Below are 23,289 nucleotides of genomic sequence, written 5' to 3' on the forward strand. Positions count from 1 at the left end.
CTTGGCCAGCTCATCTGCCAGCTCTCTCAGCACCCTAGGATGGATCCCATCCAGTCCCATGGACTTGTGGGTGTCCAAGTGGCTCAGCAGGTCCTGAACTAATTCCTCATGGATTTCAGGAGTACTGCACTGCTCCCTGACCCCATCACCCAGCTCAGGAGGCCACTCGTCCTGAACTCCTGCCTTACTGTTGAAAATGGAGGCAAAGAAAGTGTTCAGGACCTCAGCCTTTTCCTCATCTTCAGTCACAGTGTTCCCCTCCAGGTCCAGTAAGGAGTGGAGGTTCTTCTTGCCCTTCTTTTTAGTGTTGATATATTTGTAACAATGCTTTTTATTGTCTTTCACAGAGGTGTTCAGCTTCAGTTCTAACTGGGCTTTTGCCTCTCTAATTTTTCTCCTGCATAATCTAACAACATCTTAAACATATCAGGAGAAGCCTTCCCCTCCTTCCAGAGGTGATACAGCCTCTTTTTTCCCCTTCAATCCTCCAGGAGCTGCTTGTCCATCCAGGCCGGTCGCCTTCCCCTGGGCTCATCTTTCGGCACATGGGGACCGCCAGTTCCTGTGCCTTCAAGAGCTCCTGTTTGAAGTAGGTCCAACCCTCCTGGACCCCTCGGTTCTTAAGGGCTGCTACCCAGGGAACTTTACGAATAAGTTTCTTAAAGAGGCTGAAGTTTGCCCTCCTGCAGTCCAAGGTGAAGGTTCTGTTGGTGCTCCTCCCTATCTCCCTGCATATTGAAAACTTCACTATCTCGTGGTCACTGCACCCTAGGCAGCCTCCCACAGTCACATCTCCCACCAGCCCTTCCCTATTGGAGAGCAGCAGGTCAAGCAGAGCCTGACCCCTGGTAGGCTCACTTAACAGCTGCATCAGGAAGCTATCCTCCATACACTCTAAGAACCTTCTGGACTGCCTCCTCTCTGCTGAATTAAGTTCCCAGCAGATACCTGGCAGGTTGAAGTCACCCACAAGGACAAGATCTGATGATCTTGAGACAGCCTCCAGTGGCTTATAGAATATTTCATCTGCATCTTCATCCTGGTTGGGTGGTCTGTAACGGACAACCAGGATGTCAGATTTGTTAGGCCTCCCTCTGATTTCAACCCACAGGCTCTCAATCCTTTCATCCTCCACCTCAAGCTCTGTGGCATCAAGAGATTCCCTAATATACAGAGCCACCCCTCCTCCTCTTCTCCCTCACCTGTCTGACCTAAAGAGCCTGTAACCATCTAGTGCAGTACTCCAACTGTGTGAATCATCCCACCATGTTTCTGTAGTGGCAACTACATCATAGTTTCCCTGGTGAACCAAGACTTCCAGCTCCGCTTGTTTGTTACCCATACTGCATGCATTGGTGTGCCTGCACTTCAGCTGGGCTGCTGATTTCTCAACTTACTCTTGCTTATGTCCCAGGAAGACTGCAGAGTTGTTTCATAACGTTGCACACATGGGGCTTCCCCATGCTTTTCGGAGGTGAATCAACATTGGTTTTCAGTCAGATCTGTACAGAGCTGCCGCTGGGTGAGGAGTGGCTCGGATCATGCCCTGAATGGTTTCCACCATGCTCCTGCTTCCTCACTTCCTAAAGCTTTCCGGCTGAGCACAGGGCTAGAAGAGAAATTTCCTGCCAGGAGATTTCAGAGGCAGCCTGTGTGCCTGTTCTCCTGCTGCCTGAGCCTTCGTTGCAGCAGGCTCAGATCTGCAGTGCTCACTGGATTTTGAACACTGGTGCTTGCTGGTAGCACAGCTTCTTCTCCCATCATCTCGGTGGCCACTTCATCACCTTTTACCTTCCCATACATTATCTTCTGACTCTTTTCCTCCCCCATCTTATTTTCCCACAGGGCAGAAAGGAGGAAGACAAAAAAGGACGTAGTTGTCAGCATGTTAGTCACATGGAGGGCAGCTGGAAGCTTATGCTTGCAGGCACCTCTTTCTCTGATCTCAGTTTCCCCGCCCTGTTTTCAATTATGCCTACAAACTGGGTTGAGAAGCAGTAGCAGCTGGTTACAGAGTGGCAGGACACACCATGCAGGAAGCTGCCAGTGCAGCAGGCAGCTTAGGAGGTTGTGACTGATGAGCATCTTTCAGAAGCGTTGGAACTGCAGAGCGCCGCTGCAGGCAGTGGTGACCTGAACGAGTTCTGGGAAGCTGATCTGCATCTAGTGGAAATGCAGATGCTGTAAGCTCCATGTCCCATGTAGGCAGCAGGAGCTGGAGCTGGTTGCATTCACCGGCAGGCAGGCAGTTGCACATCCGGTTTGGGGACAAATGAGGGTCAGTGCTCCTTGCCCTTGTGGTAGGTTGAAAGGTTCCTCCCACCACAGGCAAAAGTGAGACTCAGACAAACGGATTGCAAAAGTGGTGGAAAGGTTTAAATGGAAGAGCAGTGAAAACTTTACAGAGAACCACAAGCACAGTGACAAAAGAGAGATCCCAAAACGTACCCAAAAGCATCCCTCCCCCACCTGAGGGTACACCCAAAACCCCCAGGGCTCTTTCTGCCCCCACCCCAGCCTTGGGCCTAGCCAGGCCCAAGAGGCCACGAGATGGCTCACCCCATTAGCAGGTAGCGGTGAGGGAGGAAAGAGGACGTGCAGGACCCCTGCTGATGGTTTTATAAGGGAGCAGGGCATTATGGGATGAAATATGTAGCTTCCTGTGTCCACCCACTGGGCTGAAGCCTCTGGGGCACTGCAGGTGTGGCGTGTGCAGTGGCATCGGGGGGGAACCCAGCCTGAACCACCACAGCCCTGTCTCCTGCCTTTGGCTGGGATGGAGTTCATTTTCTTCCTAGTAGCTGGTACAGTGCTGTGTTTTGGACTTGGTGTGAGAATAATGCTGGTAGCACACTGATGATTGAAACGTTGCTAAGTAGCATTTATCCTCAGGGGTTTTTTCAGTTTCCCATGCTCTGCCAGCAAGCAAGTGCACAAGAACCTGGGAGGAATCATGGCCAGGCCAGCTGACCCAAACCAGCCACAGGGATATTCCATAGCATAGAGCGTCATACCCAGTGTATAAACCAGGAGGAGTTGGTCAGGAGGGGCGAATTGATGTCCAGGCATCAGTCAGTGCCTGGTGAGCAGTTGCATTGTGTATCACTGGTCTTTTCTGGGGCTTTATTTCTCTCTATATTATATTCCTTGCATTATAATTGCTACTGTATTTAGCTATTGTTATTGTTTTATTTTAAGTTATTAAACTCTTCTTATTTCAACCCATGAATTTTACCTTTTTTTTTGGCCCCTAATTCTCCTCCCCTGGGGGCCAAGGAGGTTCGAGCAGGTGGTTCTTAGTTGCTGGTTGGGGTTAAACCACGACATAGAAGCATGGAGTGGTTTGCCCATACCAGTGTGAATAGCAATGTTGTGGAAGAGTCCCTTGTAATTACAGCAGAGTGAAACAAATCATTGCTTATATGAATTGTTTGGAAGCAACTCTGGCAGCTGCTGGCTTTCCATCAGGAGTGATTCCTGCTAGGGTTTTGCTGCTAGCCTGATTCTCTGTATATGCTGTAGAATTCTAGTAGTAGGGGAAGATATGTTTCCATTTAAGCTGACAGGGTGATTAAAACAAATTACATAAAATGTCCTAGCCTCCAACTTTATCCAAAATGAGCACTGAGAAGGGAAGGAATTGTGAAAGGTAGGGAAATTGCTGCTCTGCACTGCCACCCGAGCCTCATCGCCAAGGCTATCCTGTCCTGGTCTGTGGTTGCTAGTGCCAGAGCCATCAGCCCACAGGGACAGTATGGCACAGGCACTTGTGCTGAGGGTAACTGCCTTGTGATGTATTTCTTCCAAAAATAAAAAGGCTGTGCATTGCAATCTGCAAAAGACTGGGGAGTGATTGAATGAATCTCTTGGAGGCATCTGTGGTGAGTGGACTGGGTTAATAATTGTCCCCATCAGTAATTTCAGAGTCTTACGCCCTTAGCTCTGCTGCAGCTGCAGAAGTAAATAACATGTGGCATGGTGATAGGCAATACATGCACTGTAAGGTAAACAATCATGTGACAGAGCAGGATTCAGACTGCATTGTTTGATTTGAACTGTTCTCTCTCAGAAGCCTCCTCCTGTTTCCAGTGAGCTGCAGCAGTGCTTCTGCAGCACAAGGTGACAACAATGTGGCAGGTTGTGCCCGCAAGTGAAGCACCTGGGCAGTCATGCCAAGTGTCCTCAGTACATTATGGCTTTGCTGTAAGCCAACTGGCTGACCATGGCGGTGTGGTTTTACTGAGAAGCAGCCAGCCAGCAGAAAGAGGATGGGAGCTGCAGTGGGCAAGCCAGGGGCACAGTATCACAGTTATAACTAAGGTTGGAAGAGACCCCAAGGATCATTGAGTCCAACCTGTCACCACAGACCTCACAACTAGACCATGGCACCAAGTGCCACGTCCAATCCCCTCTTGAACACCTCCAGGGATGGTGACTCCACCACCTCCCTGGGCAGCACATCCCAATGACGAACGACTCGCTCAGTGATGAACTTTCTCCTCACCTCTAGTCTAAACCTCCCTTGGCACAGCTTGAGACTGTGTCCTCTTGTTCTGGTGCTGGTTGCCTGGGAGAAGAGACCAACCCCTTCCTGTCTACAACCACCTTTCAGGTAGCTGTAGAGGGCAATGAGGTCTCCCCTGAGCCTTCTCTTCTCCAGGCTAAGCAACCCCAGCTCCCTCAGCCTCTCCTCACAGGGCTGTGCTCAAGGCCTCTCCCCAGCCTTGTTGCCCTTCTCTGGACACCTTGAAGTGTCTCGATGTCCTTCTTAAACTGAGAGGCCCAGAACTGGACACAGGACTCAAGGTCTGGCCTAACCAGTGCAGAGTCCAGGGGCACAATGACCTCCCTGCTCCTGCTGGCCACACTATTCCTAATGCAGGAGGGGAGGGAACTGCTCTGTACCTAAAAGGTCTTCAGAATTAATCCAGAGGCCTCTGCTTGAAGGTGTCAGGCAGGGGATTGCACTTCGGTGCTCTCTGTTCCAAATGCAAGAAGCAAGCAGTTTGCTGGTAAGTGGAAAAGCTGTTGTTTAGCCTGTCTGAAATCATCAGAAAGGTATTTTGCAAGATGCAGCCATTGTGTTTAGAGTGGCTGTCACATGAAAACAATTACATTTCTCCTCCTTGAGCAGCTGAGAGCTATCAGCTGCTTCTGTTACCAACCACTGTGCATCTCCAAGCTTCGGTAGACAAGAGCCTTCATGCACTGCTGTGTATAAACACAATGAAGTCTCTGCACTAAAGATTGTGCAGCCTGATACAAGGTGTAACTGGTCAGACCGATGGGGAATAGAACAAAACAAGGAGACAAACATTCTGCAGGTGATTTTATGACAAATAACACATTATTGACCTTAGTGGCCTAGAAGTCCTCCAGAGACTAAGGACAACGTTTTGCTTCTTGCTCTCTTTTTGTAGATTGCCTTCTGGGCTCCCAGAAAAAAAAATCCATCCCTCATTCCTCAGGGATCACTCATGAGCCTTTCTTGTGGTTTCCTTGGTTAGCTGAAAACAACAGAGCTTTGGAAGAAGCAGTGGGGTATTCCTGTTGTTTCTCAAAATGACTGCATCTGGAAAGCTACAACTCAAGGAGTGGGACCTGGGGGTTCTGGTTGACAGTCAATTAAATATGAGTCAGCAGTGTGCCCAGGTGGCCAAGAAAGCCAATGGCATCCTGGCTTGTATTAGAAACACTATGGCCAGCAGGAACAGGGAGGTGATCATCCCTCTGTACCCAGCACTGGTGAGGCCACACCTTGAGTACTGTGCTCAGTTCTGGGTTCCTCACTACAGGACCTGGCACTTAGGGACATGGTTTGGTGTTAACCCTTCAGCTCTCTTCCAACTGGATGTTTTCTATGAATCACGTGAGGACAGATGGTTAGGCAGTATGAAGCTACTGCAGCTCTGCTAATGCCTATGTGTAGCAGAGGAGGAATGAGAGTAGTTCTGCCTGACAAGCTCCTAACATTTAAAAGCGAAGCAAGGAGAAGGCTTGTTCGATGCTGTGTGAATTGAAGCACCAGCTGGTGGTGCTTCACTGGGCATCAGGTGGTTTCAGCTTACACATAGATCTACCAGTTACTGCAAGAACTGATGGATGCTGCTGAGTTGTGCCAGAGCATGGAGTTGCCAGTGTGCATGCCCCTGGTGGGTGATAGAGACAAAGGAGGGGAAGTCAGCACTTGGGAGCCACTCCTGTGATCCCCTGCCTAATCCATGTACTGTTTGCATTTGGGGAGTACACTGCTTTGTGCTCTTTAGCTGGAGACTCAGCTTCTGCATAATTGTATTTCTTTGTGTCTTTTTAGCCTCTACACATTGTATTGCTGAGAGAAGGTTTCTGCCCTAGGTCTCACCAGTTACTTTCCAAGTGTTTTGAATTGGCAAAGACTTTTAAAATTGGGATTAAGTTGTGCTGTAGAGATGTGTTGCTTTCAGCAAAGCTTTTGCTGCAAGCTAGGAGGTCTCTCTCAGGCCCAGGTTGCTGGGTACCTGGGCTAAAAGATTTCTCTGTCCTAAGACTGATGGAGGCTTGGCCTCCTTGAGCAACAGAATAACCTCAAGGCTCTCACTCAGAAATGTGCTGCTTAGTACCCAGTTCCCCCACTGCCTTTGCTTTCAGCCCACATAAGCAGCAGGCTGTGGGTAAGCAGTTGTCCGGAGTGGCTGCCTGCCTGAGCAGACAGCTGCTCATGGGTTGGTGTCTGAACCATGCCAGGACAGACAGGTGATCTGGAGGTGATCTGCTGCTTTCTGGCTCACCAGGATGAATTGTTGTTGATGGAAATTATGTGGCTCCCAAAACCAGCAACAATTTCCCAAACCAGCTGATGTGTCTGCTCAGTCTGTTCAAGTGGATTTCAGAAAAGAAGAGAATTTGTTGAGTAGGTTCAGTCACCTGCAGAGGATGAAGCAGCAGGAGGATGCTGAGGGATGAATGTGTGTTAATGTATTTTTAAGGGGAGTGTGGCTGTGAAGGCAGTATGAGAAATCCTCCTAAGCAGGTAACAGCAGCCAACTTAATGTTTGCAGCTCTTCAAAAGCATTTCTTGGATGTCTCTTCAAGAGAGCTTGGATGCACTGAGGGAGGCCTCTGCCATCCTTTATTCTGTTTGAGTACACACCTGAAAATAAAAGCAAGACAGATTTGTTTTCCTTTGGTAATAAATGTTAAATGAGAAAACACTCAGAGTCAAGACAAGCAAAAAGACTCAAGTGCCCAGAGTTATCAGTTCCCCAGCGAGGTTAGATGAGCTTAATGTGATTAGAGCATCAAGAACTTCAGAAGGGAGCCTGAAAAGAAATGAGGAGCTTTATTGTCTTGGACATTGAACAGCACATCTAATTCTTTGGTGACTTGCAGGGTGACCTCCGTGTGGAGCTGCACGTGCAGGGCTGTGCACATGTGTGTGTGCCTGTGAGTGCTAAGGCATCTGCAAATGAAGATAAACTAACTCCAGCTCAAATTTATTCCATAAACAGCTCTTCAAAGACACTCACCTCTGCACAGATCCATTCAGTGGGTTGTTTCAAAGTCACATTAGCTTATGTGACTTGAGATGACTGCAGCTCTTGTCTGTGCCCTGGGGAGTCACTTAGCAGGGAATAAGGCAACCTCTAGCCCTAAAACTATGAAAGGCAGCAATGCATACTGCTATTGTAGTTGGATCTTTATTAGCAGACTGGTTGTTCAGCTGCTGCAGGATCTTAAGTACTTTATTTAAAGCCTCAAAGTAGCTTCCTTACATCTAACCATTTCATATGGCTTATGCATCTTCTTTATCACAGTATCACAGTATCACCAAGGTTGGAAGAGACCTCAAAGATCACCGAGTCCAACCTGTCACCACAGACCTCATGACTAGACCATGGCACCGAGTGCCGCATCCAATCCCCTCTTGAACACCTCCAGGGAAGTCTCATATAAAAAGTTTTAAAACAGTTTAAAGCAAAATAATGCATTGAATTTCTGTGAGTCAGGGGAAGACTAGCCTGTTCTTACTGTTTGATCCTTTCTGGAAAGAGAAATCCTATTGCTAACTTTCTGTAGCCAAGCCACCTGAAAAACTCTCACCAGCTGATCACAAACCATGTCTGGGTGTTTTGTCTTCCTTTTGTCTGTGTCACAGTGCCACCAATGAAAGGAAGACAGAGACAGAGCAGCTTCTCATGCTGACGTTATGCTGACATTGACATAACTTGGCACTCGCTGGAGATTAAAGTGAATATGACAAGAGCATTGTTTCTGAGGCAGTCACAGGGATCTGAAGTGCTGACTTCTGTCAATATGGCAGTGGCAAGCGTCTCTGCCTCTCCCTCCCTTCAGCGCTGTTGCTATGAGAAAAGCAAGAGACAGAGATTAGACAAGACATATTTTAACCCTTCAAGCATACTAGACTTTCCCAGCATGCCAGTGCCTTAAGATAAAAGGAAGTGAGGGAAGAATACTGTGAAGGAGCCTTGCTGGGGGCTTGTAACGATAGAGCCATGAATTGTGTGGCTGCATCTGTCCAGCAGAAAGGATAGCAGGGCCTAGGAATGGACCTATAATGCACAGGTCATGGCCTCCAGTGATTGTCAACCACTTTAAAATTACTAACCTAAGAGAGGTTATTCTGACTGAAAGCAATTGAGAATTTGATGTAAAAATCCTACTTTTCCCATTTCCTCCTGTCATGAGATATATCTGTCTGTGACCACAAGTGGCATAGTCTTAGAGGCTTACTGAAAACGAGTCCATTATAAATTCTTAGCCCCCTCCACCAGGCTGAGACAGCCCTCCAAGAAGAGAAACTGCTCTCTTCCATCTTGTCCCAGTCTGCAAAGGGGACAAATGGCTTCCATTTCCTCCCAGCCCAAGCACATTTTCTCATCCTTCTTTTGGACTGCTGCAGAGAAACCCAAATGGAGAAGAGGGCACACATAGTTTTAAGTGGATCAGTTGCAGCTTAGTCAACACAATCTGGGACAAAGGAAAATCTAGTTGTTGCTCAAAGCAGTTTTTGGTCCTCTTTTGAGTGTGTTTCCTAAAGGCTAAAAGGTGTCTGAGCTGTCAGAGTGGCATAAAAGTGGCAGGGATTCAGGAAACCCCGAGGGAAGTACCTGAGATTTTCTATCCTTGCAAACACACAAGTGAACTAGAAGCAGGAGCAGGAAAATTAAGCTCCCAGTCCTTCACCCTTTTCTGCTTCTGGTTAGTTTGATGCAAAACATTTCTTTCTGCTGAGGTTTCTCTTCAAAATGGATCCACTGATCTTGCTGGACCTCTTAGTGAGTGCCCAGAGTTTACTTAACATTTTTATAGGACTTGAAGCTCTTGGATGGAGACTCCTGCAGAAGTTATGAGCCCCACCAAAGCTAGTAGAGCATGGGCCAGCAATGTGTGTTTACTGCAGAGAAGTCTTGGGCTGCACTAGACAAAGTACTGTCAGCAGGTAAAAGGAGGGGATCTTTCCCCTCTCCCTTGTGAGGCCACACCTGGAGTGCAGTGTCAAGTTCTGTTAGCACCACTAACTGGTCCTCACAGTGATTTCATGCCTGCCCTGAGACCAGGTTGCTGTGTCTTGGTCAAGTTTTAGAATGCTAGCTATGATGCAGTGAAAGCTGTTAAATGAACCAGCAGGATAACAAGTAGTCATGGCCTGTAAGGGCACTGGTTTCCCAATGTCTTACAAGCAAGACTGCTGCTATCTCTTGGACTAAAATAAGAAGCAGATCCTGCCATTTATGTGGTCACCAGAGTGTGCCCTGCAGTCTGCACACCCTTACCCATTTTGCACCAGCAGTGTTGGCTGAATAATGTGTGTTTTCACTACAAATATTATTCTGTGGCTGCCTTGTGTGTCTTGACTTTTCATTTTGGTTTTCTTGGGAGCAGTTGGGCAGCTATGATTGTCTGGTGGTGGTCAGTTTATCACTGCTGTATGTGTGCTGCTTTCACTCATACTGATTTGACCCATTAAAGAAAAAAAATGTGGTTCTTAATGTATTTTTCTTTCCTCCAAGCAGAAAACAGTTACATTTCTGAAGCTGTTGTTCTGTGTGGTTAAGACAGGGCAGTACCTGAAGCCAGGGCATCAATGCATTTGGGTCTGACCCTGTAAATTCTTCCAGCAGTGCATTTCCTTTTGTGTAGCATCAAATCCAGACTGCATCACCAAGTGGTGGGTTGTAGATTTTTGTTGGTAGATCAGAGTGGAAGTCAGACATCAAATTCACCCCAGCAGACCCAGGCTGAGTATGCCCCAGCATACTGAGCTTCAGAGTGTATTGCTTGGCCATGAGCTGAGCTGTATACATACATAGAATATACAAAGAATTACATAGAATAAACCAGGTTGGAAGAGACCTTCAAGATCATCATGTCCAACCCATCAACCAATCCAACCCACCTAAACAACTAACCCATGGCACCAAGCACCCCATCAAGTCTCCTCCTGAACACCTTCAATGATGGTGACTCCACCACCTCCCCAGGCAGCCCATTCCAATGGCCAATCACTCCTTCTGTGCAGAACTTCTTCCTAACATCCAGCCTAAACCTCCCCTGGCGCAGCCTGAGACTGTGTCCTCATGTTCTGGTACTGCTCCTTCCTGTCCTGTGGGTGAGGACTTCACTCTTCTGAGCCATCTAGTCACCAAGAGTAAAGATTACTTAAAATACTTCATTAATAATCCAGAAATCTGGGTGTTGCTCCTTTTTTCCCCCTGAGTCCAGAGGTTAGTAACACAGGATCTAGCTCACAGCTGCTCCTGCTTGGTATCTCCTGTGGTAGAGCTGCTCCTATGTCAAGCTCCAAGACATGCTGTACCTCCCTCAGTGCCATGTCTGCCCCTGACCTGAGTCCAGAAGGCCTGCTTACTTTGTCGACCCTGACCTGGGGAAAATGATGCTATTCTTTTTCTTTAATCACTTGTTCTGTTTTATTTTTCATTTAAAAGCTATGCAGCAGTTTGTCAGCTGCAATAGAAGGGAACCCTCTGCTCCAGTACTTACGCATGTAAGCGTGGTGATCAGCTGAAGCATTAATGCTAAAGTTGAGGGCTACATCATTTAATCAGTGACCAGTGTATACTTCAGCACATCTACAGCTGCAGGTGGGCATGAAGTGGTTCCCACCATTGCATCCAGTTGTTAGGGTAGACTTAGACACTGAAGATACCTTTAAATGTGTAATCCAGAAGGGAAATGGTCCTATGATCCTCTGTGCTGAAGTGAGAATTGCAAATCAAATGTGTGATACTGCCATTTCTAGGTGCACCAGCAGTGTGTGCTCTTAGTCAGAACAGGAAACAGTAGACAACCTATGACCTTTCATAAGTATTCAGCAAAACACGGAGTTACTGCTGGTCAGGTCAAAGCAGTCTGGTGTTTAATAGTGGTTTATGATTATTTTTGGACACAGATAATGAGGAATTACCTGGGACAACCTGGGGTTGTCCAGCCAGAGCAGAAGCAGTCTGTAGTAAATGTGAATACAGGGAGGCTCATACAGCAGAGGAGCTCATCAGACAGCAAGGGACTCCAAAAGGGGAGCTCAGGAGGGCTGTGAGGTACTATAAACCAGCAGATATCAATGGGACGAAGTAAAGGGTCAAAACAGTAGGTGTGAAAGAGTGATGGCCATGTGAAGACACTGAAGTGGAGTAACTTAAGCCAGGCATCAACAAAAGTGGACAGGTAGCAAAAAGAATAGCCAGCAGCTAGGTTTGTTTCTAGCTTCTTGACATGCATGAGACATCTCCCTGAAAGGTGGTTGTAGCCAGGAAGGGGTTGGTCTCACATCTCTAGCAACCAGCACCAGAACAAGAGGACACAGTCTCAAGCTGCACCAGGGGAAGTTTAGGCTTGAGGTGAGGAGAAAGTTCTTCACTGAGCGAGTCATTCATCATTGGAATGTGCTGCCCAGGGAGGTGGTGGGGTCACCGTCCCTGGAGGTGTTCAATAGGGGATTGGACGTGGCACTTGGTGCCATGGTCTAGTCATGTGGTGACAGGTTGGACTTGATGATCTTTGAGATCTCTTCCAACCTTGGTGATACTGTGATACTGTGTCTGAGAGAGATCTAACAGCTTTAGATGTAGCTCTTTTGCCTCCAACTGTTGTGCTTAGTTCTCTGGCGTGGTGCCTTGCCTGCCATGAGGAGGGCAATGTATTGCAGGATGTTTAGGGTAAGTAATTTTTCAGTCAATGTAGCTCAGCAGTTGCCAAGACTTCAAGAGACCCAAGTGGTGAATGTGCCATTTTTCTGCTGATGGCTGCCCCATCCACCAGGTGTACTTGAGAAGAAGATTCCATCTTCGTTCTACTGGGTGCTGTGCTAGCAAGTACTTGTGAGCAGGCTGTAATTCAGAAAGCAATGGAGCAGAAGCTGCTGCAGCCTGCTCGATGGCCCAGGAGCAGTCTCTGTTCCTTGGACTGTATTTCATTACTGCTCTTCCTGAGCAAGCTATTAACAGTGGGGACTTGCCACCAGTTTTTGCCCCCAAAAGTATTGCCACCTTTCTTCCCTCATGCAGGTGAAAAGGAGATGTTCCACTTCACATCAGGTTTTTGGGGTGAGAAGCAATAGACACACACAGCAAATGATACACAAACCAAACTTCCTTTCTGCTTCGTGCCAGGGTTTCATGAGCCTGATATGTTCCACAAGGTGGGCTACATCTGCTCACAAGAGCATGGAAAGCCTAAAATTCTGTATTCTGATTTAACTGGGTTGTCTAATTGGACATACTGGTCCATCAGCATCATTGGTTATGGCTGTCTTTGAGGATTGCTTCCTGGCTGGGTTTTTTACCAGGGCATGAGAAAGTGAAGTAGCCAACACTGACTGAAAAGTGGGGGGAGGCAGATGATTCATTTCTGGCCTCCTTTGCAGCTCCCAGCCTCCCCAGTAGGCTGGGCTTGGTGCAACCAAGTTCATGGTCATGGCAGAGCATTCATCTGGAGCTGCTGATGCTCCTCAGCTCTATTATAGGTGTCTTCTTTTTTTGCACTCTTACCAAAATTTAAAGGATTTTTGTTACGGTGATGAATAAAAAGGCAAAGCTGAGGATGCCCTGTTCCTGATCCTCCTCTTCTTTGTCTTTTTGCTTCTCTCCCTTTCTGGGGGGGTTTACTTTACTCTTCTGTTTCTGAAGACAGCTCTTCTGTTTATTGTGACTGCTGAACACTCGTTGGGCTGAGTGTAACTTTGTAGACTTTATATTGGTGTTGGCATTTGCTTTGCTGTTCCATTACATGGGTTTTCATTTCAACCCATGGGTGTCCTCTTCTTTTTCTGATCTCCCTTCTCATCTGGAGAGGGGTCACTGTCATCAGGTGACAGAGCAAATACTGGAGTTTAGATAAGGCTGCAGGCAGGCTTGTGTCTTAGACCAAGTTGGATTGATGGCAGGTCTGCTCACCTGTGTGCCACTACCATTCTTCACTGCCTATGAAGAGAAGAGCAGAGCGTTAAAAATCAATGTAACAAGTCCCAGAAATGAGGAGTTGTGCTGGTGGTAAGCTCAGTGACCTGGGGAAACAAAGCAGGGGGGGCTGAGGCTTTTTTCAATTTGAAAAAAAGTCTGGGAAATGCTACCAAAGTAGGGTCTAGGTTTCTGGCAGCCCTGCAAGTCAGGTAAGCTCTGCTTGGACACAATGATGATAATGGTTTCATGGTACATTTTCACAGAATCATTTTGGTTGGAAAAGACCTTTAAGGTCGTTGAGTCCAAGCATTATCTAACTCTGCCAAGTCTGGTACTAAACCATGTCCCATCAGCACCACACCTCCCTGCCTTTGAGACTCCCATCCTCCAGGGATGGGAATTCAACCACCTCCCTCAGGAGCTTATTGTAGTGTTTGAGAACTCTTTCAGTTGAAGAAGGTTCTTCTAACATTCAACCTAAACTTGGCACAGCTTGAGGCCATTTCCTCTTGTCCTATCACTTGTTCCTAGGGAGAACGTAGGTTCATTAAAACCATCTTCAAAGCAATCAGTCTCTGTTGTCCAGCTTGCAAGGGTTTGAAGTGATAAACTTCAGCCTCCAGGCAGGCTTTAAGGCTGTGTTTGAGAAGGACTTTTCAAGTCCTGAAATTCCTGCCTTTACTTCAGGAGCACTTTGAGGCTTAGAGAAGTCCTATGTATTGCAAAAGGAGGCTGTGGCCATATGAAGGGTTTGGCCATATGAGGGGTTAGGCTCCCCAGCTATTCTTCTGAACATATCCCTTGATTTGTAAAGGCAAGAGATGAATTTACTTTTTCCTCTCTGCTTTCATAAAGAAGCCTTTGTGCCCTTTAAAAACTTGTGGTTGACTTATGGAATGAATGGGGATGGAAAGCTGAGTGGTTCTGTCTGTCTGCTCTCACTGGAAGGGCTTATGGTTTTGACTCATGGGGTTTTGTTCCAGCAGCATGCTCAAGTGCAGCAGTGGGAGGCATACACCACCAGTGCCATGGTTGAACAGCAACTTTATGAAGTAGTTGCCTTAGTGGCCTTTAGGGCATGTGGCCTTTCTGGGACTTCTTAGAGACCTCTATCCCAAAGCCAGTAGTGCGTAGGGTCCTTCGAATGCTTCAGAGCTACTGCATACAAATTTCTGTTTCTAAATTATTTAATTGCAAGTTAATGAAGTAAGGGACTTGGATCCTGTGTTACATGCAGTAATGCATGTCCCTGTTCTTAATGCTGAGTATAGACCTTTTCCAACTGCAATGGTATTCACTTACACAGTATCACAGTATCACAGTATCACTAAGGTTGGAAGAGACCTCGAGGATCATCAAGTCCAACCTGTCACCACAGACCTCACGACTAGACCATGGCACCAAGTGCCACATCCAATCCCCTCTTGAACACCTCCAGGGATGGTGACTCCACCACCTCCCTGGGCAGCACACTCCAATGACGAACGACTCACTCAGTGAAGAACTTTCTCCTCACCTCGAGTCTAAACCTCCCCTGGCACAGCTTGAGACTGTGTCCTCTTGTTCTGGTGCTGGTTGCCTGGGAGAAGAGACCAACCCCTACCTGGCTACAACCACCTTTCAGGTAGTTGTAGAGGGCAATGAGGTCACCTCTGAGCCTCCTCTTCTCCAGGCTAAACAATCCCAGCTCCCTCAGCCTCTCCTCACAGGGCTGTGCTCAAGGCCTCTCCCCAGCCTTGTTGCCCTTCTCTGGACACGTTCAAGTGTCTCGATGTCCTTCCTAAACTGAGGGGCCCACAACTGGACACAGGACTCAAGTTGTGGCCTAACCAGTGCAGAGTCCAGGGGCACAATGACCTCCCTGCTCCTGCTGGCCACACTATTCCTAATGCAGGCCAGGATGCCACTGGCCCTCTTGGCCACCTGGGCACACTGCTGGCTCATGTTTAGGCTGCTGTCAATCAGCACCCCCAGGTCCCTCTCTGTTTGGCAGCTCTGAACTCAAATCCCTGGACTCAAATCCCTGCTATCCATGCCTTGGGTAGTGCAACTCTTGTCATAATATGACATTATAATCCTTCCAAAGGTAATGAAAACAGTGTGATCAAGATGAGCATTTGATCCAGCAGCATCACCCTTCCATAAGGGCTAAGGTACTTGCAGCTATGTGACCTTGAACTTTTCTGGCTCTCAGTTAAGAAGCAAACCTGTCAGGCAAGGCCTTTGAAATTAATTTAATGGATACATCTCACATGCAGAGAAGCATAAAACTCTTCTGCTGGAATGAAATTTGTTTCTTGGAGGCTGATGGTTATCTCTTACCCAGATGTTTTGCAGATGTTTTTCCATGTCTGCAGAACAAATACTGCAGTAAAGATAAAGGCAGAGTCTCTGTTTTGCTGATAACAGTCCAAGTTTTCTTTCTTTCCTCCAAATCACTGTGTAGCTTCCTGCAAGCAGAGCAGAGAGCCAGGTAGACATGACTTTTGCTTTATTGCTGCATACTGACATGCCCACATAGCACAAAAGTACTTTTAGTATTCTTATCTTGTTGGTGGCTTTTAAGTCCTGCCATCAGTTTTTCAGAAGCTGTTGTGATGTGGGTGACAACCCCAAGCTGGCTTTACTCTAAAGCACAATCACATAGAGACTTGGGAAAGCATCTAGAAAGGACCTCATGTCTTTAAGTATACACAGATATCTGTGTAGATGGATATCAATGTCTCAGTCCAGAGAGGGAAAGAGACTCAGTTCTTTGGAATATTCCTGTGATATGGAATTAGAGGCACAAGTGAGGCCAAATATCAACAGTCCTTGAGGTGGTTTATTAACAGAATAAAGTGGATGGAACAGAAGGAGCAAGAGAGAGAGAAAATAGAGACAGAGGGAAGAGGAAAGGAATTATATTAACACCCACCACGACGGACACAGAGAGAGGGTTCCTCTTGGTCTGCTTCTTCCAGGCTACATGGTAATGTCTCTGTCCTTTTCTCTCTGTTATTTTCTTCAGAGCAGCATTACCCAGGTCTTTTCCTTCTTTCTAGCCAGTAGTTGCTCAGGTCTTTTATTCCAGAGAGTTGTTACCTAGTGGCATCTGCCCCATACACATCAGCTATTGTCTGGGTAAACAGAAAGGGTGATTTTCTCTTTGTTGAGTCACACCAAGAGAGACCAGATTTAGTCTCTTACAGATGGATGTATAGATATCTCTACAGGTATATCTATCTATCCTGTTCACATACAGATATAGGTAGGAAGCCTTTATGACCATACTTGGCTCCATCATGAACTTTCACCAGAAGAGCCTTCCCACTCAATTGGGTATCACATGAATCAATTTGCATGTGGCACTATAGATGGAATGGAAATCTCTAGTGAAGAGAAGAGTTTAAATGCACCCTTGGGGATGGCAGCAATAGCAAAACAGAAGCTTCCCCTTGTCTGCTAAACCCAGTCTGCTTTAGGAGATATGTATCCTTCCCCCTGAAGCTTCTTGCCCCTCTCAGCCCCATACAGCACCAAATTACAGCACCCTCTGAAGTCAGGTTTGCATGCTGCTGTGGTAACAAGAATTTGCATGTCAGTCACCATTTCAGACCTCTTATCTAACCCTGTTGTGCTGAATACTAACAGTGGTGAGGCAGTAAGAAATGGGACTCTGCAACCCTCCTGCCAGGGTACAGGCTCTGCCAGCTTCTGCAGCCCTTGTTGCTGTCAGGTTGCTGTTCCCTGCTTGTGGCTTTCTCAGTGGTGCTGGTACCTGAGCTTCCCTTCAGCTGCACCAAAGGTAGCACCAGCTCTGCCTGGGGTTCACAAAGGAAGCATTACTGGAAAATTTAGACAGGATATTAGGATCTAGTTCTTTACCCTGAGGGTAGTGGAACACTGGAGTAGTTTGCCCAGGGAGGCAGCTGGGGCTCCATCCCTGGAGATATTCAAGGTGAGGCTTGACAGGGCTCTGGGCAAACTGATCTAGTTGAAGATGCCCCTGCTTACTGCAGAGGGGGTTGGACTGGATAACCTTTGGAGGTGCCTTCCACCCCTGACCATTGTGTGATTCAATGGAAGTGCAGAATTGGAAAGCCTCTGGTTTCTCAGATAGGGTTGTGGGCACACCTTGCCCATTTTAGCACTTTTGGTATACTTCAGGTAACCTTTTGTGGGCTCATGTATGAACCTGCAGCTACCTTCTTTCTGGGCCTTTCTCAAAAGCTCATGAAGAGGAACAGTGCCTTATGTGCAGTGACCCAACTATTGACAGCCTACAGCCTGGACCCCAGGGCACTTCCCAGTCGTGTCATGTTAACACAGCTGCATGAGGACCAGCTGGTTCCGGGCCAGGGGACACTGGGCTTCATGAGTGACACATAGTGGCTGCAGTGCAGTGCCACTCTGCCCCTGGCCAGCAGCTGCAGCCAGGCAGAGGTGGCTTTAGCTTGCTCTGAGCCTGCAGACACTCCTCTGGGTCGCTTGGGCTGGGGTAGTTCGCCAGTGATGGTGTCACTCAGGTTACATGGAAAATTGAGGTTTGGCAAGATGAGGTTGTCCTTGCTGAGTGTTGGGATATACAGAGGCACAGAGGATGTTTGTTGCTGAATAACACAGCAGAGAGAAATGCAGGGAAAGCATCCTTGTTCAGGACATTATCTTCAGCCTGTTATACTCCTGTTCTCCCAGAGCTCCACACTGAGAAGCTGGTTTAAGAGAACTGCCCTATCAGATGCCTGAAGGAAGGCCTGGAACAATGGCTACTGCAGGAAGGATGTCACAGGAGCACAGGGCACATTTGTGCCAAGGTGCAGAACAGAAGTCACCATGGCTCCAGCAGGCACCAGATGTTTTATGAGTTTTCAGTATGCTTTGAAAAGCACCTTATGGACCGTGGGAGAGCTGAGGAGTAAGACTAATGACAGGCTGTGTAAATATTAGGTGGTTTTACACTGTAAAGGTGGTGTTTTGTGACCTTCTTCAAAGGTGGGAATGAAAAGAGGCTGAAGTGAACAGGGTGGGTGGAGATTAATACTGCTGTCTTGGGAGAGCAAGACTTGCCCTTGGTGAAGCCATGCTGATTACACCAAATCACCTCTTCGCTACTCCTCTGCCTCAGCAGTGCCTCCAGGAGGATCTGCAGCATGATCTTACCGTGTACAGAGGTGAGGCTGACTGACCTATAGTTCCCCAATTCTTCCTTCTTTCCCTTTTGGAAAATGGGGGTTATGTTTCCCCTTTTGCAGTCAGTGGGGAGAGTCATGGTTGAGTTGAATCTGCTGCTGGTATTCAATACCATGCTGCTGTCGTGCCAGCTGCAAAACAGAAGTGCTGGCTGGAGCAAAGTATCGTGGCACTTGCAGTTCAGTTTGGAATGTGAGAGGTTTCCTGTTCTGGTTGCTGCTTTTGGTTTCCAGAGTTGGGGTGTTGGTCTGTTCTGCTGTGCAGGCTGCTGGTTGGGGGGTGGGGTTGGTCACTGGCTTCTGCTGCTTCTGCATTTTGCTGTGCTTTTCTGCAGAGGCTAAGGTGATTGTGCATCTTACCATCCCAGTGAACTCCCTTTGGCTCAGCCCAGGGGATTTCCTTGGTACATTCCATCCTGTCTGTGTGTATCACAGTATCACAGTATAACTAAGGTTGGAAGAGACCCCAAGGATCATCAAGTCCAACCTGTCTCGACAGACCTCACGACTAGACCATGGCACCAAGTGCCACGTCCAATCCCCTCTTGAACACCTCCAGGGACGGTGACTCCACCACCTCCCTGGGCAGCACATTCCAATGACAAACGACTCTCTCAGTGAAGAACTTTCTCCTCACCTCGAGTCTAAACCTCCCCTGGTGCAGCTTGAGACTGTGTCCCCTTGTTCTGGTGCTGCTTGCCTGAGAGAAGGGACCAACCCCTTCCTGGCTACAATCACCTTTCAGGTAGTTGTAGAGGGCAATGAGGTCACCTCTGATCCTTCTCTTCTCCAGGCTAAACAACCCCAGCTCCCTCAGCCTCTCCTCATAGGGCTGTGCTCAAGGCCTCTCCCCAGCCTTGTTGCCCTTCTCTGGACACCTTCAAGTGTCTCGATGTCCTTCCTAAACTGAGGGGCCCAGAACTGGACACAGGACTCAAGGTGTGGCCTAACCAATGCAGAGTACAGGGACACAATGACCTCCCTGCTCCTGCTGGCTACACTATTCCTAATGCAGGCCAGGATGCCATTGGCCCTCTTGGCCACCTGGGCACACTGCTGGCTCATGTTTAGGTGGCTGTCAATCAGCACCCCCAGGTCCCTCTCTGTTTGGCAGCTCTCCAGCCACTCTGACCCCAGCCTGTAGCTCTGCATGGGGTTGCCGTGGCCAAAGTGCAGCACCTGGCACTTGGACTTGTTAAATGCCATCCTGTTGGACTCTGCCCACCTGTCCAGTCGGTCGAGGTCCCTCTTCAGAGCCCTTCTACCCTCTAACTGACCAACATCTGTTCCCAACTTGGTGTCATCTGCAAACTTGCTGATGACTGACTCAACCCCCTCATCCAGATCATCAATAAAGATGTTAAAGAGCATGGGGCCCAGCACTGATCCCTGGCGCACACCACTGGTGCCTGGCCACCAGCTGGCTGTGGCACCATTCACCACCACTCTCTGGGCTCAGCCTCCAGCCAGTTCCTAACCCAGCACAGAGTGCTGCTGTCCAGTCCACGAGCTGACAGCTTAGCCAGCAGTTTGCTGTGGGGGACGGTGTCAAAGGCCTTGCTGAAGTCCAGGCAGACTACATCCACAGCCTCCCCACATCCACCAGGCAGTCACCTGAGCATAGAAGGAGATCAGGTTGGAGAGGCAGGACCTGCCCTTCCTAAATCCATGTGTAGAGAAGGGGGCTTGTGGGAGTAGGCTGTGCTAACCCAGAACAGTTATGCAATCTGTAACTCTGCTAAAGTCAAGCAAAATTCTGGCTGAGTATAACATTGAGGATCTGAATTCTGCAAGAAGACAGCTCAACTGTATGGCCAGAGAGCGACACATGCAGAGGTGGATTTGCTGTGGGTCCCAAGAGGATCCTGCACATGAGCATACAGCCAGTGCAGGAGCACTGCACGCACACTGCAGCTCTAAGTGGAAGGAAGATGACAGCTCCTGTCGCCTCTGCAGCCTGATAAGCCCATATGCCAGTAGAAAGGCAGAGTTAATGGTTAAGGACAAAAGCTTTGGCCTCTCTGTGACTCTCACCGTGCTAGTTATAATGTGACTTTTGCCTGGGTCATGGCGAGCGCCAGGCAGGGGGAGAAGAAAGGGATACAAGCCTCTTCACTGTAAACATTGCTTGCTGGAAATACTCTGGAAGGAATATTTCTGATCAGGTTCTCCTTTTCCTTAGCCCTGTTGGTATTTCTTAGATGGCAGTGACACCTTGTGGCACCAGCCACTGGTGCAGCACTCGGCAGTAGTTCACTATGGAGCTCAGTAACAGGTTGCAATAGCAAAAGTTACAGGGGTGGTTTGAGTTCATCACAGATCTCGTTCTCCATCCTTCCTGAATGTCTTTCCAATAAGCAGGATGTGCCTTTCTGCAGTTAAGTGTCCTGGAAGTAGCAATTGCCTCTTTCTGAGCTTTCATAGAATCAGAGAATGCCCTGGATTCGAAGGAACCTCTAGAGGCATCTAGTCCAAACCCCCTGCAGTAAGCAGGGACATGACCCTACTAGATCAGGTTGCTTAGAGCCCCATCAAGCCTGGCCTTCAATGTCTCCAGGGATGGGGCCTCCACCATCTTTCTGGGCAACCTATGCCAGTGTTTCACTACCCTGATAGTAAAGAACTTGTTCCTAATGTCGAGTCTAAATCTACTCTAGTTTAAAACCATTCCCCCTTGCCCCAGTGCTACATGCTGTTGTAAACAGCCCCTCCCCAGCTTCCCTGTTAGGCTCCCTTCAGATACTGGAAGGAAGCCATAAAGTCTCCCTGGAGCCTTCTCTTCTCCAGGCTGAACAACCCCAACTCTCTCAGCCTGTCCTGGTAAGAGAGGTGGTCCAGCCCTCTGATCATTTTTGTGGCCTTCCTCTGGACCCCTATAGTATGTTGATATCCTTCTTGTTTTGAGGGTCCCAGAGCTGGACAGAGTACTCCAGGTGAGGTCTCACCAGAGCAGAGTAGCAGAATCATGTCTCTCAATCTGCTGGCCATGCTCCTTCTGGTGCAGCTCAGGCTGTGATAAGTCTTCTGGACCACAATGCACCTCACTGTCTCATGCCCAGCTCCCCATCCACCAGCCCTCCAAGTCCTTTTCTGTAGGGCTGCTCTTTATCACATCATCCCCCAGCCTGTTACTGATATCAAAGGTTGCCCTGTCACAGGTGCAGGACCTTGCACTTGGCCTTGTTGAACCTCATGAGGCTCACCTGGGACCACTTCTCTAGCTTGGGCAGGTCCCTCTGGATGTCCATTCAGCTTGGTGTTATCTGACAACTTGCTGCGGTGCACTCGATCCCACTCTCTGTACCATTGATTAAGATATTAAACAGCACTGATCCCAGTATGGACCCCTAAGGGATACCACTTGTCACCCATCTCCATATGGACATCAAGCCATTGACTGCTACCCTCTGGATGTACAATCCAGCCAGTTCCTTATACACCAAACATTCCACTCACTGAATCCATATCTCATTCACATAGCTTCTAGGGGGATCTGTCCCCTGATCTTCCCAGGCACAGAGGCTGACAGGTCGGTGGTTCCCAGGGTCATCCTTTCTAGGTGCAGTGTTTCCCATTAGTGTGGGACCTGCATGGTGAATCTCTCTGGCTCCACTTGCCCCTCTTGACTTTAGAGTAAGAGGAATCAGGTGTAGCAGCAAACCAGTACCACACCATGGTGTAGCTTGGATGTATAACTGAGTGAAGATGGTTGCTGCCTCTCTCTTGGTCCCGGCGCGCAAGGAAAGCTTGTGGTTGGAGGGGACAGTGCTCACCTTGGGTGTTTTCTGTCTTCCAGGGGGTTCATGAGTCGAAAGGTGTGACTGAAGATTATTTGAAGCTGGAGTCCCTGATCCAGAAGGTCGTTTCTCCTTACCTGGGCACCTATGGCCTGTATTCCAGTGACGGACCCTTCACGCACTCATCCTGTATCTTGGGTAAGAATAACAGAGGTTTCATTTGGCACACCACAGAGGACCTCACCAGGTTCTTGGTCCACACATGGCCAGGGCCCACGCAAGAGGGGACTGCCAGTACTGACACAGCACAGTCAGGCTCCTTTCCTAAGGCCATGCCTCTTGCAGTGCACAAAGTCACAGTGAATTTGCCTGTGGCAGAAGATGAAAATAGATCGTCACAACAGTGCTCATTAAGAAATCCCTGAACCTAGGGTGTGCTTAGCATTTCCATGCTACCTTTTAAGGAGAGAGCTTCAGCATGTGATGCATTGTGGACAGTGAGAGGAAGATGCAAGAAGCTGTTTCTAGAGTGCTGAGGAGTGTCTGTTGATTAATGCACAAAGATCACAGAATGGCAGGGGTTGGAGGGGACCTCCATCTAGTCCAATTCCCTGCCAGAGCAGGATCAACTGAAGTTAACCACGCGAACACGTCCAGGCAGGCTTGGAATGCTGCTGGAGGTGGAGGCACCACAGACTCTCTGGACATCCTGTTCCAGTGTTCTGCCACTCTTATGTTTATGTGGAACCTCCTGTGTTTCAGTTTGCATGCACTGCCCCTTGTCCTGTCACTGAACACCACTGACAAGAGTCTGGCTCCATCCTCCTGACACTTGCCCTTTAGATACTGGTAAGATTAACTGATTAATGAGATCCCCCTCAGTCACCTCTTTTCCAGGCTAAACAGACTCAGCTCTCTCACTTTTCTTCATAAGGTAGATGTTCTGGTGCCCTCCCCATCTTA

The 23,289-nt window shown here is 48.2% G+C and overlaps 1 protein-coding gene across 5 annotated transcripts in view; it reads left to right on the forward strand.

The window, feature by feature from the left end:
* The window catches only part of PRR5 (proline rich 5), a 120,951-nt gene that overhangs the window by 94,080 nt on the left and 3,582 nt on the right, over positions 1 to 23,289 (forward strand). For all 5 annotated transcript variants that reach the window (XM_054173821.1, XM_054173824.1, XM_054173825.1 and 2 more), the window contains one exon: positions 22,386 to 22,524. In XM_054173821.1, the coding sequence (XP_054029796.1) occupies positions 22,386 to 22,524 (139 nt within the window). The remainder of the gene's footprint in view (positions 1 to 22,385; positions 22,525 to 23,289) is intronic.

Source organism: Dryobates pubescens, chromosome 27, assembly GCF_014839835.1.
Source record: "Dryobates pubescens isolate bDryPub1 chromosome 27, bDryPub1.pri, whole genome shotgun sequence".
NCBI lineage: Eukaryota > Metazoa > Chordata > Aves > Piciformes > Picidae > Dryobates > Dryobates pubescens.